At 44.1% G+C, this 19,351-nt stretch overlaps 1 protein-coding gene across 1 annotated transcript in view; it reads left to right on the top strand.

The window, feature by feature from the left end:
* The window catches only part of LOC148481553 (alcohol dehydrogenase 1-like), a 97,917-nt gene that overhangs the window by 22,861 nt on the left and 55,705 nt on the right, over positions 1-19,351 (top strand). The window contains exon 3 of the mRNA XM_088453258.1: positions 11,078-11,219. Within this exon, the coding sequence (XP_088309384.1) occupies positions 11,078-11,219 (142 nt within the window). The remainder of the gene's footprint in view (positions 1-11,077; positions 11,220-19,351) is intronic.

Raw genomic sequence — 19,351 nt, 5'->3', positions numbered from 1 at the left:
AGGCATCAGAACCCCCTCATATGCCATCAGATTCTCCTCATTACTGTATATTGCATCAGAGCCCCCTCATATGACATAAGAAATCATCATGCCATTTTATTTGCCAAAGCCTCTTCATGCACCTTTTATGGCAACAGTCCCTCAATATGCCCTAAGAGATCACTCATGCCCCTTTATATGCCACTAATGCCAGCACTCTCTCATGCCCCTTTCTGTTCCCCTACTGCAAGAACATTCTCATGTCTCATTATATTCCACTAATACTAATGCCCCCTCATTTCCCTTATTCTGTATGCTATTAATGCCTAAATCCACTCATGCCATTTCATCTTTATTCTGTATGCATTTGATCAGAGAGAAGCCTGTCATCATATACTGTTTTAGCTATTATATTGAGCACTTGTACCAATGTATAATTTAGAACTCTCTCTCCTGTCTTAATATGTTGTCTGTAACCCAACCCAATGAAAACATTTTGTGGCAGTTCTAGTCCCTGTCAGAGTAACATTCGCTCCTTTCTGCCTTTGTATGCACACAGCCAGCATAGAGTGACCACAGTATACATGGTGTGATGTTTGCACTGGTACCTAGTCAAAGTCTCCAGAGGGGAGATTCCTCCATAACAGTCCTGGTTTGGATGAACAGGACTAACACGGATCTACTGTACAGCAAGCACTTTGTTTAACAACTTTTTTTTTAAATGTTAGAAAATTTATTTTTAAACATAGCTAATTAATTAGCCCCTTTAGCATTATAGTCCCTTTATAGCATTACATGATATACTGTGTCAATATATACCTTCTCCATTATGTCACCAAACCAGGCAGCAGGAAGTGAGCACCATCTGATTCTAAAGGAAGCAGAATCCAAATAATGAATCTCTGCCAGGCTTGCCAGTACTAGCACAGCCATTCATTGACTGCACAGTCATGTGGTGGCCTGAATTTTGAAGAAGTCAGAGGAGGCATGATGTGGGATGGGTGGCAGTACAGCAACAGGACTGAATTTCCGTACCTTGCTGTCCAGGATTGCCAAGCCTCTGGACTCTGGACATATCTTGTGATTTCCAGAGTGTCCTGAGGAATTCTGGAGAGGTGGCAACCCTAGTCCAAGAGTGACCACTCTTTTATCTGTAAGGTGAGAGGAGCAGGTGGGGGAACTATATTGGGTTCCACAGTCTGTATCACTGTGTGACCATAAAATGTCTGTGTGTATGTCTTTGTGACTCTGTGAATGTTTGTGCTGTGTGACTCACTCTTAAGTGCCCCGTTCATACCACTGTCATTAACTGACAATGTGGCTCGTGACCGCTGCTCCCCCTTCTTACCTGTCAGTAGTGGGTCCAGGGAGGCTGCTATTGAGTAGCAGCTGATTCCTCAGCCTGCAAGATGTGTGAGGATGAGCGATCACATTCATCATCCCTACTCCCCCTCCCCATGGCTTTGCCCCTAGCTGCACAGCCCCTCTGCCAGGTTTTTTATATTTTTGTAGGGAGCGTGACCATGACTCCGCAATTGAGCCACACACGATGACAATGTAGTTGTGTCATTACTGTTTTCGGGGCATCCCACCCCACTGTAAAAATGGGTCTGGCAGCCATTCTGCTCGACTATAGGGTTACTCAGAAGGTCGATAATCGACTGATCTGCTACTGATGCTGCATTTTTGTATACAGTCATTTGAATTCGCAGTCATTGGTGGGCATCTCAATACAAATCCCTGCGGCTGCGACATTTGCATATTTTTGCATAGCATCACACAAAATCGCAGCTGCTGTTGCATAAGCATACATCTCTGTATCAGGACCTCTATGCTGTATAGTATGTCACTAGAATGCTCCCAATTTTGGGTGCAGGTAGGCAAAGGCAATGTGATTTTCTTTTACACTGCTAGGAAATATTTATTCTAACCCCGCCATCTTCTCTGTTGCCCTGGGGATTTGCTAAGCCTTGGAGATAAAGTGAATGGAGACAAAGTACCAGTCAATCAATTACTAATTGCCATGTCACAGGCTACGTTTGAAAAATTACAGTTGCGAGCTGATGCGGGGTATTCATGAAAGCTTGGAGAGAAATAAAATGGATAGAAATAAAGTACCAACCAATCAGCTCCTGTCATTTTGCAAACACAGCCTTTAAAATGAGAGTTAGGAGCAGGTCGGTGATTCTTTATCTCTCACAATTTTATCTCTCTCCAAGCTTTCATGAATATCCACCTTTTATCTCCGTTCACTTTATCTCCATCCAAGGCTTAGTAAATAGACCTAAACTAGTTTACATAACTTATTCGTAATACAGTATGTCTTTGAAGTGTTGGAGGAAACCAACATGAACACAGGAATAACCTTTCATAACTAAAGGTGTAAATGCACATATAGATCCTTAAATTAAAAACCGATCAATACTCTAAACTGGCTTTCCCCGAAACCTTCAGGTTTTCATAGATGTGGTGTCAATAATTGCATACTGAAAGGAAAATTACTAATTTTAGGTCGTCTGTTTCCAATTAAACTTTTTTGATCAAGGACTTCTTGAATTGTAGGTCATCTTATTTCATATACATGGTGGAATGTGGTTGCGGCCTACAATATGTAGGCCGCACTACGAGACCCATACACACTAGGTTTCTGGAACATAGGAGGAATTCATAAAAAAAAGCTTAGAACGCATCCACTTTCCAAACATGTAGCCATCTGTCAGGGTGAGAGATTAGAAAAAAAAATCACAATTAAAGCCATAGATCATGTCAAATCCACCAAGAGGGGAGGTGACAGATTCAATGTTCTCTGTAAACGTGAGGCATATTGGATCTTTCCTTTGAAAACTATGATCCCACAAGGTCTAAATGATACAGTAGAACTTAATAATATAGACTAACTGAGCCTGCTATCTCTTGCTATGATTGGGTCCATTGGTCTCATATCGTGCCTCCTTTTTTACACAGATGTGGTTCGTTTGGCATGTTGATGCGTTTTACATGGACTAGGGCAGTTCCATGTTCTGTCATACTGGTGATCACAATTGGTCACGCACTAAGCTAGTGCCAGTATGCGCACATTTATGTAGATGTGTACACACATGTCAGTAGACACCTTTCTTTTGCTCCTGTCTTTCTTGCACCTATTTAGGTAATTACCACTATCTTCTTTTATATATCATACATTTAATTTCAATTATAATGTGTACCTATTAAGTCAGTAATTAATTTATTAAATTAGCTTCGGGCTCTGGATTTTTTACATGGACTAGGGCAGATCCATGTTCTGTCATACTGATGAACTTAATTAGTCACGCACTAAGCACTAAGCAAAATGCATAGATGTGCGTACACATATTAGTAGACACCTTTCTTTTGCTCCTGTCTTTCTTGCCCCTATTTCGGTTATTACCACTATCTTCGTTTATATATTATACATGTCACATTTAATCTCAATCATCATAATGTGTACTTATTAAGTCAGTAATTCATTCATTGAAACAGCCTCAGGCTTTGGATTTTTGACTGATGTGTAGGCTGTCCTACCTCTTTTAATATACAAGTCAAATGGGAACATTACGTTTACTATGGTATGGGTGGATTACTTCAACGGTAAAAAAATAATTATCTGTAGAATTCTATACACGCTTTCTTCAATGGAGTCGATATAAAATGTGTGCTATTGCACATTTTTGTGACATATGTTCATTCCAGTTATTTGTGTATGGCTATTGAATATAAAATATACGTGATGGTTAAATAACTATGAAATAATTATCTATGAGAGATTATAAATATATGGCAAAACCTATTAAAATATATGTCTATTAAAATATTTAAGTCGTAGTTCTGATTAATGACATGTTCTGTACTAGTGTAATCATATCTACTAATATTATAAAAATAACATCTTATCTATATTATAAGGGCACAGTCGTGCCCTTATATTAAGGCTGCATCTAAATAAATGGATTTCTCCATAGAGAATTCTGAAGGGGGGGGCAGGGTGTTCAAGGGGCTATACCTCAATAGCTATAGGAGATACGGATCTGAAATTTGGCACAGCTGGGTAGAACTGTAATTGTGTGTTGCATGCCAAATTTCAGGGCAAAAACATAAAAAATGAGGATTTGAGAGTAATCTAAATGCTCCAACTGTCACATTTTTCTGACATTCTCAATTTGGAACCTTTTTCTGCTGTAGTCTATGGGGGATTTTTGGGAAGGCAAAACTCAGGGTAGGGGTGGAATTTAGACTTGGGGTTTGTTTTATTAGGTAGCTATTGTTCCAGGGTACGTGCTTTTGGGGTTCAGGTAAATTAGAAAGTTACAGTTTTTAAACTATTACCTCAAGAATGCACCATTGTAGAGATAGGACTTTTCAACTTGTTGCGCAGCCGCAGTAGGAGGCTCCAGCAGGTGTAATAACAGTGGCTTCACTTGGGTGCAGCCAGATGGCCTTCGTTTGTGGGCGGTAGCGGGGGCCAGGACCGGGGGGCAGGAAGCCGGCGTTAGGTGCAGTGGGAGCCGGCGGAAAGGCGCAGGGGGGTAGCGGGTGTCAGCTGCGGCCAGAACCCGGGGACAGTAGTGGGCTTCAGCGGCGGCGCGGGCGGCAGTGCGGACGGCGGTGCGGGCGGCAGTGCGGACGGCGGTGGTGCAGCCGCTAGGACCCGGGGGAGGTAGCAGCACACTGAATGCAGGCTCGGATCTGGTAGATCCATGATGCCTGCTTCTGAGTTTAATTAAAAAAAAAGAATGACGTGGCCCCGCCCCCCCGAAGACAACCAGCCCCGGGCTTTGGAGGCCGAGTACTGGTTGTGCTAAATACAGGGAACAAACAATGTAGGGGGTCCCCTGTATTAAGCACAACCAGCACCATGCTTTTCAGAACCTGTCCTGGTTGCCAAAATACGGGGGACAAATTACGTATTTAGTGCAACCAGCACAGGGCTCTGAGCCGGTCCTGGTTCTGGAAATACAGGGGGAAAAATGCATAGGGACCCCTACATCGTTTATCCCCTGTATTTAGCACAACCAATACTGGGGCTCCAAATCCCGGTGCTGGTTGTTTTCTGGGGAGGGGAGGGATGGGGCTACACTTTTTTTTTTTACACATTCAATTTCTAACATAGATGCGTAGATCTCACTGCTGAATTTGTCCATCTGTGACTTATTGATTTGATTTTCTCAGGTGTATACCAGTGAGCCCTGCACTGCACCGCTGCCACTGCTCTGCACCACTGCTGCTGCCGCTACCTTACACGCCTATAGCCATCTCGCACTCTGCACCTCCCAAACCAACCTCCTGTGTGCTGTCCCCTCTTCCACCCTCTGCCGCCCACTGATGCCCCCTTTGCACTGTACCGCTGCCACTGCTGTTGCCGCTACCCCACATGCCTGCAGCCTTCTCACACTGTGCACCTCCCAAACCAACCTCCTGTGCTGTCCCCTCTTCCACCTGCACTAGTGTACCATTTTGTTTCCCTTCTGCCCTGCAGGTGGCCCGGTTTGCTCATCCAAACCCTGATAGTTAATAAATTTTAAAAAAGCTATGAAATTCCATAGACAAAAAACCTTACGGTTTCACATGTCCCATTAAGGCTGCTTAGACATGATCTGAAAATTCACAAAACCTATTGATTTTCTGCCACTCAAACTTCAAAAAGCAATGAAATTATGATCATTAAGGCTGACGCCTTAATTGATGTGTTCCTTGCGCAATACAGATATGGTATGCCATCACACCCTGTGGTTAACGGCAGATTCAGCACTCTCACAGAATGAGATTGCTCTCACTCACAAAATGGTGGAGCTGCTATTTCACAGAATAGTGTGCTCATTGGAATACACACATGCAGTCTATGCAACTGAGGTCAAAGCAGAGAATAGAGCTGTGCAGATGGTATAAAAGTGGTGTGGGTGGGGGGAGGAGACACAGCAGCGTGGATAGGTTAGACACAAAGGCATGTAGAGGAGGGAAGGTAAAGCAGTACAAGGGGGGGTAGCCAAAGTAATGCAGTTGGGTGGAAAACAGTGGTGCGGATGGGGGGAAACAGAGTGGCACGGTTTGGGGGGACAGCGATGTGGATGAGGAAAGAGAGTGGCATGGACATGGAAAGACAGAGCAGTGCAGATGGGTAAAGACAGATTGGTGCAGATAAGGGAATACAGACTAGCACTAACAGGAGAACACACAACAGTAGGGATTGGTGAAGACAGATTACTGTAGATGTGTAGGAAGACAGAGTAGTGCGGGTGGGGGTAGGAGACAGAGTTGCACAGTTGGGGGGGACAGAGTGGTGCAGATGGAGGAAGAAAGAGTGCCACAGAGGAAAGGAAGACAGCGGCGTGGCTTAGGGGAAGGCAGTGGTGCAGAAGAAAACAGAGTGGCACGGATGCTGGGCAGTGCAGATGGAGAAAGAGAGATTGGTGCGGATGAGAGAACACAGACTACCATAGTATGGAGACCACACAGCAGTAGGGATTGGGGAAGACAGATTGGTGTGGATGGGGAGGAAGACAGAGTGGTGCGGGTGCTGGGGGGAGACAGAGTTGCACGGTTGGGGGACCAGAGTAGTGCAGATGGAGGAAGAAAGAGTGCCACAGATGAGAGAGAGACAGCAACATGGCTGTGGAGAAGGCACGGATGCAGGGCGGTGCGACTGGGGAAAAACATTGGTGCGGATGAGGGAACACTATCACAGTTGGGAGACCACACAGCAGTAGGGATTGGGGAATATATAGCAGCATGGAAGCATATAGGGGAAGAAAGTGTACATGCATAGACAGAGTATGATATTTTTAAAAATAAGGGAGCTGAAGGTGTATTCTAAATGAGATACATGTATGCAGTGAGAAGGATGTTGGAAGCCAGTGAGATTGTTTTGGTGATCAAATGGGAAGATTGTGGGCTCTGAGTGGGATGTGGGAGCCACATAACTGCTCAATCCTCAGTTGCATAGACTGCATGTGTGTATTCCAATGAGCACACAATTCTGTGAATTAGCAGCTCCACCATTTTGTGAGTGACAGAAAACTCATTCTGTGAGAGTGCTGAATCCACCGTGTGATGGCATACCATATCTGTATTACGCAAGGAACACGCCCATTAAGGCGTCAGTCTTAATGATCATAATTTCATTGCTTTTTGAAGTTTAAGTGGCAGAAAATCAATAGGTTTTGTGAATTTTCAGATCATATCTGAGCAGCCTTAATGGGACATATGAAACTGTAAGGTTTTTTGTCTATAGAATATATATATATATATATATATATATCATTCTAAATTAAAACATTTTTAATGGTATACACACATCAGATTGAAGGATAGATTAATTGTTTCTATACATTTGGAAGTTTTTATTTTTGTGTTAGTGTTATTGAGTTGTATATTGATATATGGTTACATATATCGGAAAATCCAGTATAGCAGTAATGTACCATAAAGCAGATTTTTTTTGCGGTTTAATTATTGTACTAACTATGTTATAACCAATTGCTGTTTTGAGTAACAAACTGGCAACACATATGAGGTGATATGAGTGCAATACGGAGCACCCTCACTAATTGGTTTTAAACCTTAGGGGGAGAGTTAATAAAGCTTAGAGAGAGATAAAATTGGAGATAAATAGCACCAACCAATCAGCTCCTGTCAATTTACAGGCTGTGTTTGAAAAATTACAGTTAGGAGCTGATTGGTTGGTGCTATTTATCTCCAATTTTATCTCTCTCCAAGCTTTATTAAATCTCCCCATTAGTGCCAATCATGACTCATTTAATGCATGTCCAGAATGAGGCTTGTAACGCATATGAGAAGATGGATGAATAATACAGAGCCTTGGAAACACCTGTTGTGAATTGACGGCATGTCAGTATTTATAGTGGCTGCCGGGACTTGGTACTTTACTATCTGAGGAAGCCGCCGATGGGCTTAAGGCGGAGAAATGCATTATATGAGTGCCAACCTCTGGAGAGGTTTGAGGATGTTGGAGGTCATTCCCTGCTTCATCTAAAAACATTGTGACCAGTGAATTACCACTGCCATATTAAGAACACCTACACTGGGTAAAGCATGTCTTCTTTGAACTAAAAGACTTGGTTTAATATACAAGGGACACCACCAGGGATAGAGTCTTTGAGACATTAATATGTTATACATGCATGCTGTTTAAAAGTCTCCCTGCCGCACACGCCTAACAAATTCCACAGCTTTATTACCTCCAAACCGGAATCATTTATACATCCTCTTATTGGGACTGCTGTATAAAAGCAATGTATCAATTATACCTTTTCTGAGGACACTGTTACAGATACAGTCAGGTGCATAAATATTGGGACATTGACAGAATTTTCATATTTTGGCCTCTATTCACCACCACAATGGCTTTGAAATGAAACAAACAAGATGTGCTTTAACTGCAGACTTTCAGATTTAATTTGAGGGTAATTACATCCAAATCAGGTGAACGGTGTAGGAATTACAATGGTTTCTATATGTGCCTCCCACTTTCTAACGGGCCAAAAGTAATGGGGATATCAACTCAAAAGTTATTTCATGGACAGGTGTGGGCTATTCCCTCGTTATTTCATTATCAATTAAGCAGGTAAAAGGTTGACTCTAGGTGTGACATTTGCATGTGGAATCAGTTGCTGTCGACTCTCAATATGAGATCCAAAGAGCAGTCACTATCAGTGAAGCAAGCCATCATTAGGCGGAAAAATCAAAACAAACCCATCAGAGAGATAGCAAAAACATTAGGTGTGGCCAAATCAACTGTTTGGAACATTCTTAAAAAGAAAGAACGCACCGGAGAGATCAGCAACACCAAAAGATCCGGAAGACCACGGAAAACAACTGTGGTGGATGACAGAAGCATTATTTCCCTGGTGAAGAAAAACCCCTTCACAACAGTTGACCAAATCAAGAACACTCTCCAGGAGGTAGGTGTACATGTGTCAAAGTCAACAATCAAGAGAAGACTTCACAAGAGTGAATATAGAGGGTTCACCACAAGATGTAAACCATTGGTGAGCCTCAAAAACAGGAAGACCAGATTAGAGTTTGCCAAACAACATCTAAAAAAGCCATTACAGTTCTGGAACAACATCCTATGGACATATCAGACAAAGATCAACTTGTACCAGAGTGATGGGAAGAGAAGAGTATGGAGAAGGAAAGGAACTGCTCATGATCCAAAACATACCACCTCATCAGTGAAGCATGGTGGTGGTAGTTCCCTTGTATTTATTGATGATGTGACTGCTGATAAAAGCAGCAGAATGAATTCTGAAGTGTTTCGGGCAATGTTATATGCTCATATTCAGTCAAATGCTTCAGAACTCATTGGACGGCGCTTCACAGTACAGATGGACAATGACCCGATGCATACTGCAAAAGCAACCAAAGAGTTTTTTAAGGCTAAAAAGTGGAATGTTATGCAATGGCCAAGTCAATCCCCTGACCTGAATCCGATTGAGCATGCATTTCACTTGATGAAGACAAAACTGAAGGGAAAATGCCCCAAGAACAAGCAGGAACTGAAGACATTTGCAGTAGAGGCCTGGCAGAGTATCACCAGGGATGAAACCCAGCGTCTGGTGATGTCTATGCGTTCCAGACTTCAGGCTGTAATTGCCTGCAAAGGATTTGCAACAAAGTAATAAAAAGTGAAAGTTAGATTTAGGATTGTTTAGTTTGTCCCATTACTTTTGGCCCCTTAAAAAGTGGGAGGCACATATAGAAACCGTAGTAATTCCTACAACGTTCATCTGATTTGGATGTAATTACCCTCAAATTAAATCTGAAAGTCTGCAGTTAAAGCACATCTTGTTTGTTTCATTTCAAAGCCATTGTGGTGGTGAATAGAGGCCAAAATATGAAAATTCTGTCAACGTCCCAATATTTATGCACCTGACTGTATATCGAGACAGCGCTATATGCACTTTTCTTCAACAAAAAAGGATACAAATTACAAAATCTTCTTCAAATGGATTTATACTTGAACACTCTGATGTTGCAAATATTCTAACTATCTGTTATTCCTTTTTATGACATTTTTCTCTACAGAGTAGAACTGAATGGTGCTATATTAAGTGTAGCTATATATCTATGTAGCATTTATTCAATATATGTGGTACCTTACGTGCTGATTTTTGTTCCTGTCATTTTAATTTATATCTTTTTTTTATATATATATATATATATATATATATATATATATATAATTTTTTTTTTCATTTTATTATATAGTATTATTCGTTGTATAATTAAAAGACACCCCATGACTAACTAGCACCTTACATCTTTTTATATTGTTGTCTGACCTTTTTTGGGGGTGTATCCAGTATTGTGGAGGGCAAGCTGCCAGTAGGGTGGTGCTAATTAAGCATTGTAACGAGTTGGATAGATCTATCTAGGAGGTTTAGCGCTTGGTTGTTTGGCTTTAAATCCTTAAATTAGACCTGACCACCCACTGCCAAAGATCTGTCAAATGTAACCATACACAGATATCAATACAGTCTGGGACGGATTAAGGTGGGGGCAACAGGGGCAGTCACCAAGGGGCCCCACACAAAGAGGGACCCCCACACAGGGTTAATAGGTGAATAGAGAGAAAATAGGAGAATAGGTGTCCAGTGGCACCTGTTCCCGCATATGGGCTGAGCTGCCATGGGTTTGTGTTCTGAATCCAGCAGCACAGTCAGCACTGCTGCATAGAGTGCAGAGTGGTTCATGAGTTCCCTCATCGACGTCACATGACACATCATGTCTGTGACGCTGATCACTGATGTTAGGCCCCAGGGGCCACTTTGTGCTGTATGCAGCAGCATTGACTGTGCCAGAATCATGGGACTCAAGGCAAGTAATTTGCGGAGGGTTTGGAGTAGGCTTAGTGAGGCTGGAATGGGGGCCCCCACAACTTAGTTGCCCCAGGGCCCCCACAAACCTTAATCTGGCCCTGCATACTGTATGTATGGCCAAATCTAAAATAAATAGTACAGGTTTCTTCTTGAAGAATCTAACTAGTAATTAAAGACCAGAGCAATTTAGTAAATGTCTTCATGCCTCTTTCTGACTATAATTTAAAATTCTTTATTTATAGATATTATATACTGGAATCTGTCGATCAGATGAGCATATAACACAAGGACTCAAAAAAAGACAGAAGTTTCCCGTGATTTTAGGTCATGAAGCAGCCGGTATAGTAGAAAGTGTTGGTTGTGGAGTAAATGCAATCAAACCAGGTAAGTAAAACAATTATAATAGGATAGTTCACTTGACTGTGGAACAAAACCAACTAACAGACAATGGTCCTGATTCATTAAGGATCACTATTGCGATCGCAGCTCTGTAATCGCCCGCAGGTCTGCTGTGAAAATATGCTAATGAATGCGATCGCAATGTCGTCGCACTGCCAGCATAGAGACGCCCATTGCCTCCCACTACCACTATCTCACATCCGTAATAACTTGCAGTCCTCCGTATACATCGGTAACATTGAGTACCATCGGCCTCTCACGCAGAATTACAGCAGCTCTGACCTTACTTCGAAATTGCTAACTTCGTTGCACACAGTAAGTACTCAAGCTGTGTATGCAATCGCTATGGCTAATTTATGCACACCCATGCAACGGCATTCAATGGGACATGTACGTCTGCGTATCGCTGACCACCACCATGTCACCATCCCCAAACATTCACTGCCTGTCAATAACTCTGCGATGGCTCTCGGTGGACTCCGTGATCACAGTGGTGCCTTTGCGTATGCACAATACACAACAATAGGCTAACTGCATATATGCTTTAGCAGTTGTGATCCTTAATGAATCATATGACCACAAATTGTTACTCTGAGAAACACTCATTATTATTAACAAATGAGTAGAAAAGCAATAACAATCACTAAAAATGTGTCTTATTGTTATTTCCTATTTGTACTACAACATGTATATATTCAACCTTAAATCTTGTGTATAGAAGTGTCCTGAGCAAATACACAGCAATCATTATCATAACCTCCAAGCCTGTAGATGTTTTTTTCAGATGCAGAATTTACTCTTGGTAAAAAACATACCTCTGTAATGCTAGGGAAGAGTTATATTACACAACAATAGTTAATATAAATATTTGTTATGATATATTATTATTACACAAATATGTATAAAATATATGTACTTATACATAAATGGTGGTGTGGGCCAGAAACTGCGAGAAGGTTCAGGCTGCCTAGAACTAGGGGTGTGCACCGGCCACTTTTCGTGTTTTGTGTTTTGGTTTTGGATCTGGATCTTTCTTCGTGTTTTGGATCTGGATTGGTTTTGCCAAAACCACCCTTCCGTGTTTTGGGTTCTGGGTTTTGTGTTTTGGATCTGTATTTTTTTTAAAAAAAGCATAAAAACAGCTAAAATCACAGAATTTGTTGGTTTCTCTGCTCCTATGCTATTATTAACCTCAATAACCTTAATTTCCACTCATTTCCAGTCTATTCTGAACACCTCACACCTCACAATAGTGTTTTCATGTCCAAAAGGTTGCACCGAGGTAGCTGGATGACTATGCTAAGCGACACGAGTGGGCGGCACAAACACGTGACCCATCTAGGAGTGACACTGCAGTGGCAGACAGGATGGCAGTTAGAAAAACTAGGCCCCAAACTGTACATAATGCAAAGAAAAAAAAGAAGTGCAAGATGGAATTGTCCTTGGGCCCTCCCACCCACCCTTATGTTGTATAAACAGGACATGCACACTTTAACAAATCAATCATTTCAGCGCCAGGGTCTGCCACACAACTGTGGCTGAAATGATTGGTTCGTTTGGGCCCCCACAAAACAAGCTGGCAATTAATGTGTCCCTGCACAAACTGGCTCTACGGAGGCAAGATGTCATCCTCATCCTCCTCATCCACCGATTCCTCACCCTCTTCAGTGTGTACATCCTCATCCTCACAAAGTATTAACTCGTCCCCACTTGAATCCACCACCACAGGTCCCTCTGTACCTTCTGGAGGCTGGTCTCCCTGGAAGAGCTGATAATTCATTTTGATGAACATCATCTTCTCCACATTCTGTGGAAGCAACCTCCTACGCCTTTCGCTGACAAGGTTCCCGGCTGCACTAAACACTCTTTCGGAGTACACACTGGAGGGGGGGCAACTCAGGTAAAATAGAGCCAGCTTGTACAGGGGCCTCCAAATTGCCTCTTTTTCCTGCCAGTACAGGTATGGACTGTCTGACATGCCTACTTGGATGCTGTCACCGATGTAATCCTCCACCATTCTGTCAATGGTGACAGTATCATATGCAGTGACAGTAGACATGTCAGAAATTGTTGCCAGGTCCTTCAGTCCGGACCAGATGTCCAAACTTGGTCCTGCCTGCCCTGCATCACCGCCAGCGGGTTGCTTAGGATACCTAAGTTTTTTCCTGGCAGCCCCAGTTGCGGGAGAAAATGAAGAAGGAGCCGTTGACGTGTCACGTTCCGCTTCAGCTGACAGTGTGTTCACCAGCAGGTCTTTGCATCTCTGCAGGCTTGTGTCGGCCGGAAAGAGAGACACCACATAGGCTTTAAACCTAGGATCAAGCACGGTGGCCAAAATGTAGTGGTCTGATTTCAACAGATTGACCACCCTGGAATCCTGGCAAAGCGAATGAAGGGCTTCATCCACAAGTCCCACATGCCGAGCGGAATCGCTCCGTCTTAGATCCTCCTTCACTTTCTCCAGCTGCTTCTGCAAAAGCCTGATGAGGGGAATGACCTGACTCAAGCTGGCTGTGTCTGAACTGACTTCACGTGTGGCAAGTTCGAAGGGCTGGAGAACCTTGCACAACACGGAAATCATTCTCCACTGCGCTTGAGTCAGGTGCATACCCCCTCCTTTGCCTATGTCATAGGTGGATGTATAGGCTTGTATGGCCTTTTGCTGCTCCTCCATCCTCTGAAGCATATAGAGGGTTGAGTTCCACCGCGTCACAACCTCTTGCTTCAGGTGATGGCGGGCCAGGTTCAAGAGTGTTTGCTGGCGCTCCAGTCTTCGGCACGCAGTCGCTGAATGGCGAAAGTGGCCAGAAATTTTTCGGGCCACCCAAAGCGTCTCCTGCACGCCCCTGTCGCTTTTCAGAAAATTCTGCACCACCAAGTTTATTGTGTGAGCAAAACATGGGACGTGCTGGAATTTGCCCAGATGTAATGCCCGCACAATATTGGTGGCGTTGTCAGATATCACAAATCCCCAGGAGAGTCTAAGTGGGGTAAGCCACTGGGCGATGATTTCCCTCAGTTTCTCTAAGAGGTTGTCGGCGGTGTGCCTCTTACTGAAACCGGTGATACACAGCGTAGCCTGCCTTGTAACGAGCTGGCGTTTCTGAGATGCTGCTACTGGTGACGCTGCTGCTGTTGCTGCGTAAGGTGATACATCTACCCAGTGGGCTGTCACAGTCATATAGTCCTTAGTCTGCCCTGTTCCACTTGTCCACATGTCCGTGGTTAAGTGGACATTGTGTACAACGGCATTTTTCAGGACACTGAGGACACTTTTTCTGACGTTTCTGTACAGTCTCGGTATCGCCTGCCTAGTGAAGTGGAATCTAGACGGGATTTGGAACCGGGGACACACTACCTCCATCAATTGTCTAAATCCCACTGCACTAATGGCGGATACCGGACGCACGTCTAACACCAACATAGCAGTCAAGGCCTCAGTTATACGTTTTGCTTCAGGATGACTGCTGTCGTACTTCATCCTCCTCGCTAAGGACTGTTGGAGGGTCAATTGTTTAGTAAAAGTAGTGGTGTTCCTACTTCCTCTCTGGGATGATGAACGACTCCCAGCAGCAGCAACAGCAGCAGCGGCAGCAGTAGGCGTAGCAATGCAGGATCCTCCAGAGGAATCCCGGATAGGAGAGTCAGTCATGCCAGTGACATGGCCTGCAGGACTACTTCCGATCCTGACTAAGGAGGAAATTGACGAGGAGGGAGTTGACGGTGTGGTTTGCAGGCGCTTGGATACAACAGGACAACGGGATTTAGGTGTCCCTGGACTGCTTACGGTCTTAGCCAAAGTTTCTGAACTTGACAGTAACTTTTTATGAACGCGCTGCAGGTGCCGTATAAGGGAGGATGTTCCTAGGTGGTTGACGTCCCTACCCCTACTTATTTCACCTTTACATATGGTACATATGGCAAGACAGTTGTTGTCCGGATTTGGATAGAAATATTGCCAGACCAAAGAGGTGGAATGTTTGGTCTTCTGCCCAGGCATGACCGTGATGGGCTTTTTCATCCCACGGACAACAACTGTCTCCCCCGGAGCCTGATTTAAACAAACCACATCACCATCAGAATCCTCCTCGCCAACTTCCTCCTCAGCGCCAGCTACACCAGTATCCTCATCCTGTTGTACTTCAACAGTGACATCTTCAATTTGCATATCAGCAAGTGGACTGTGGGTGCTCCTTTCAGCACTTGCAGGGGGCGTGCAAATGGTGGAAAGAGCCACCTCTTCCCGTCCAGTGCTGGGAAGGTCAGGCATCGCAACCACCACCACACTTGGACTCTCCTTGGGGATTTGTGATATCTTCTTAGAAAGCACAGTTCTTCGCTGTGCTTTTGCCAGCTTAACTCTTTTGATTTTTTTAGTGGGAGGAGGGCTTCCATCGTCATGTGAAGCTGAACCACTAGTCATGAACATACTAGGGATCGACCTTAGCCGTTCCTTGCCACTCCGTGTCGTAAATGGCATATTGGCAAGTTTACGTTTCTCTTCAGCTGATTTAAATGTCTTTTTCAAGGTCATTTTCCTGAACTTTGCCATTTGGGATTGTATGTGCCCTCTACTATGACATTGGGCATCGGCCTTGGCAGACGACGTTGATGGCATGTTATCGTCTATGTCATGACTAGTGGCAGCAGCTTCAGCACTAGGAGGAAGTGGTTCTTGATCTTTCTCTATTTTATTTTTATCGGAGAAAGTTTGGTCCTCCATTTATGTTATATCGATTTGATATATACGTGCGGCTAAACACAGAAAATAATTTTTTTTTTGGTTTGGACTGGAGTGTACTTTGTGGGTTACAGCACCCTTTAACGGTCAAGCCAGCCGGCCCTTTACTTATGACACAGACGCACTCTTGGCACTACTTTGTTGATGCACGTGCGGCTACTGCGCACACAATTCACAAACACAGAAAATAATTTTTTTTTGGTTTGGACTGGAGTGTACTTTCGGGGGTTACAGCACCCTTTAACGGTCAAGCCAGCCGGCCCTTTACTTATGACACAGGCGCACGCTTGGCACTACTTTGTTGATGCACGTGCGGCTACTGCGCACACAATTCACAAACACAGAAAATAATTTTTTTTTGGTTTGGACTGGAGTGTACTTTCGGGGGTTACAGCACCCTTTAGCGGTCAAGCCAGCCGGCCCTTTACTTATGACACAGGCGCACGCTTGGCACTACTTTGTTGATGCACGTGCGGCTACTGCGCACACAATTCACAAACACAGAAAATAATTTTTTTTTTGGTTTGGACTGGAGTGTACTTTGGGGGTTACAGCACCCTTTAACGGTCAAGCCAGCCGGCCCTTTACTTATGACACAGGCGCACGCTTGGCACTACTTTGTTGATGCATGTGCGGCTACTGCGCACACAATTCACAAACACAGAAAATAATTTTTTTTTTGGTTTGGACTGGAGTGTACTTTCGGGGGTTACAGCACCCTTAACGGTCAAGCCAGCCGGCCCTTTACTTATGACACAGGCGCACGCTTGGCACTACTTTGTTGATGCACGTGCGGCTACTGCGCACACAATTCACAAACACAGAAAATAATTTTTTTTTGGTTTGGACTGGAGTGTACTTTCAGGGGTTACAGCACCCTTTAGCGGTCAAGCCAGCCGGCCCTTTACTTATGACACAGGCGCACGCTTGGCACTACTTTGTTGATGCACGTGCGGCTACTGCGCACACAATTCACAAACACAGAAAATATATTATTTTTTTAGCACTTGGGGGGGAGCACCCCTGATGGACAGAGCACCCCCTGGACAACACTACAGCACTCCTTTAGGACTGGGACACTGCACAGGACTTTGGAGTGGACACAGCCCCTATGGAGAACTGACTGCACAACACAGTCCAGCCAGCCCCTATGGACTTTGAAGTAGTGGACACAGCCCCTATTAACAACAGCAGCACAGCACAACACAGCCAGCCCCTATGGACTTTGAAGTAGTGGACAACAGCAGCACTACACTACACTACACTACACTACACAGCCCTAACTCCCACCCTCCCTCTTCACTGTCCACAGCCGAGTGAGAAAATGGCGCCGACGCGGGTACCTTATATAGGATCCAAAACCCGCGAGACTCGGAAGGCGGGATGATGACGTTTTGCCTCGATTTCAGATCCGAGTCAGGCGGGAAAAGTCGAGCCTGACTCGGATCGGACTCGGATCGGGGGGCTCGGGGGGGGTTCGGATTTCAGAAATCCGAACCCGCTCACCCCTACCTAGAACCTATTAGGGCCGCTGCTGCAGACTGTGCTCATGCTGCTGATATAAAAATGACAGTTGGAGAGAGGAGTCAGTTATAGCTCCTGAGGTAAGAGTGGAGAGAGGGATTTTGCATTGTATGGGGCAATTCAATTAGTTGCTGCAATTTACTGCGGCTAACTGATACCCCGGTGGGGCTATTCAGTTAGCCCTGAAGCCAGCATTCATTGGGGGATTTTTTTTCACCTGCCTGTTAATCAGACCCATTTTTGCAAAACAGATAGGTCCATGACCTTATCACAGATTCTATATGTTTTCACCCGAAAAAAAGAGCTAAAAAAATCTCGAAAAACTCTATTTTTTTGTGCCCGAAAAAATATCTAGGTTAATTGAATTTATATCAGCAGTACTTATCATTTGTAAGCAATATGTTTAATATTGGTTGTGCTGTTTGATATCATATACTTCTATGACATGTACCTATAGACCTGAGGCCTGTTTCAGAGATGGACGCAATGCCGATGGCATTGATTCTGCAGTTTGAGCAATTACCGGTAATCAGTGCATGCACTGCGCATATATCAAGTTACATTTTCGCAGTGAGAACTTATTCACAATGTGATTGACAGGCAGGGACTGTATGTGAGGGGGGTGGCGACTCAAACGCAGGCGTGTGACAAACATTTTTGGGGCATGTCTCTGCCTGCGACTGCGATCCCATACACAGTCAAAATGGCTTTGGTGTCTCAGTTCCTGCAGCCCTTTTGCATCTTTAGGGTCATTTAGAAGTCCGAAAAACAAACAGATCTGCAACCGAGCTGCATCTTTGTACACAGTCACTTGGATTTACATAGCTTCCGGTGGACGTCTCAATTCAAATCCCAGCAACCACGACATTTGCATATTTTTGTACTGACATGGCGTACATATTCACAGCTGCAACGGCATTAGCGTACATCTCTGAGTCAGGTCCTCACATACCTATTGCAATATCATAGATAAAAAAAATTATCTTTACTTTATATATTATCAACAAAGGTCTCTCCGGTAAATCTATGGGGCATATCCAATTGGGCGTGAGGTTTAGCGAGGTAAAAACCTTGCGCCCCTCACGCCCAATTTAGAAATTCCACGAGTATGCGCGCTCCCTATACCCACGGTATTAAACTCCAAAAATACTGGTTGCAGGGTTTTCAGTTCTGAAAACCCCATGGCGGGAATTTTTACTGAAAAAAAAAAACACCACTTACCTTTCCGGGGGGTCTTCAGTAGTCTCCGCAGCTCCCAGGGCCTCCCCTCTCTCTTCTTACTGGAGAGGGGGCTGCTGGGAGTCTGAGGGGCTGGTGGGAGGAGCAAGGGCTGCAGAGAGATGTAGTTCTCCCAGCGCCCATTCCGGGGGGCCACACTAGTACTGTGGTGGCACACTGACACCGGGACACACACACACACTCGTACACACTTACATACACCACTCTCACTAACATACTCACCACTGCTGAAGAAGAGCCAGCTCCCGACGCAGGATGCAGAAGACATCGCTGCTGGAGGTAAGTAATTATGGACTAATTAAGCTAATTGGATACTACCAATTGCTTAATTAGTCCTGGGGGGGGTGCTGCGGGGGTGTCAGAACAAGTGTCGGTGATTTAACCTAAAATCAACAATTTTAGGAAAAATCATGCTTGCTCGGGTGATGCGTGGAAAAAAACCTCCTGACGTGTGTTTAGTAAAAAATCACACAATAGAATAGCAAAAAACCCACACCTGCAGGAAAAACCTCGCAGATGCAGGTTTTTTGCTATTCTCACAGCTTATTGAATATGCCCCTATTTGTGTCTAATATCTCTCTATATACATAATTGTTGATGGTTGTGGTTCTGT

The sequence above is a fragment of the Taudactylus pleione genome, unplaced genomic scaffold (assembly GCF_031769625.1).
Source record: "Taudactylus pleione unplaced genomic scaffold, aTauple2 ptg000573l, whole genome shotgun sequence".
Classification (NCBI taxonomy): Eukaryota; Metazoa; Chordata; class Amphibia; order Anura; family Myobatrachidae; genus Taudactylus; species Taudactylus pleione.
This window is presented reverse-complemented; position numbering and strand designations above follow the sequence as displayed.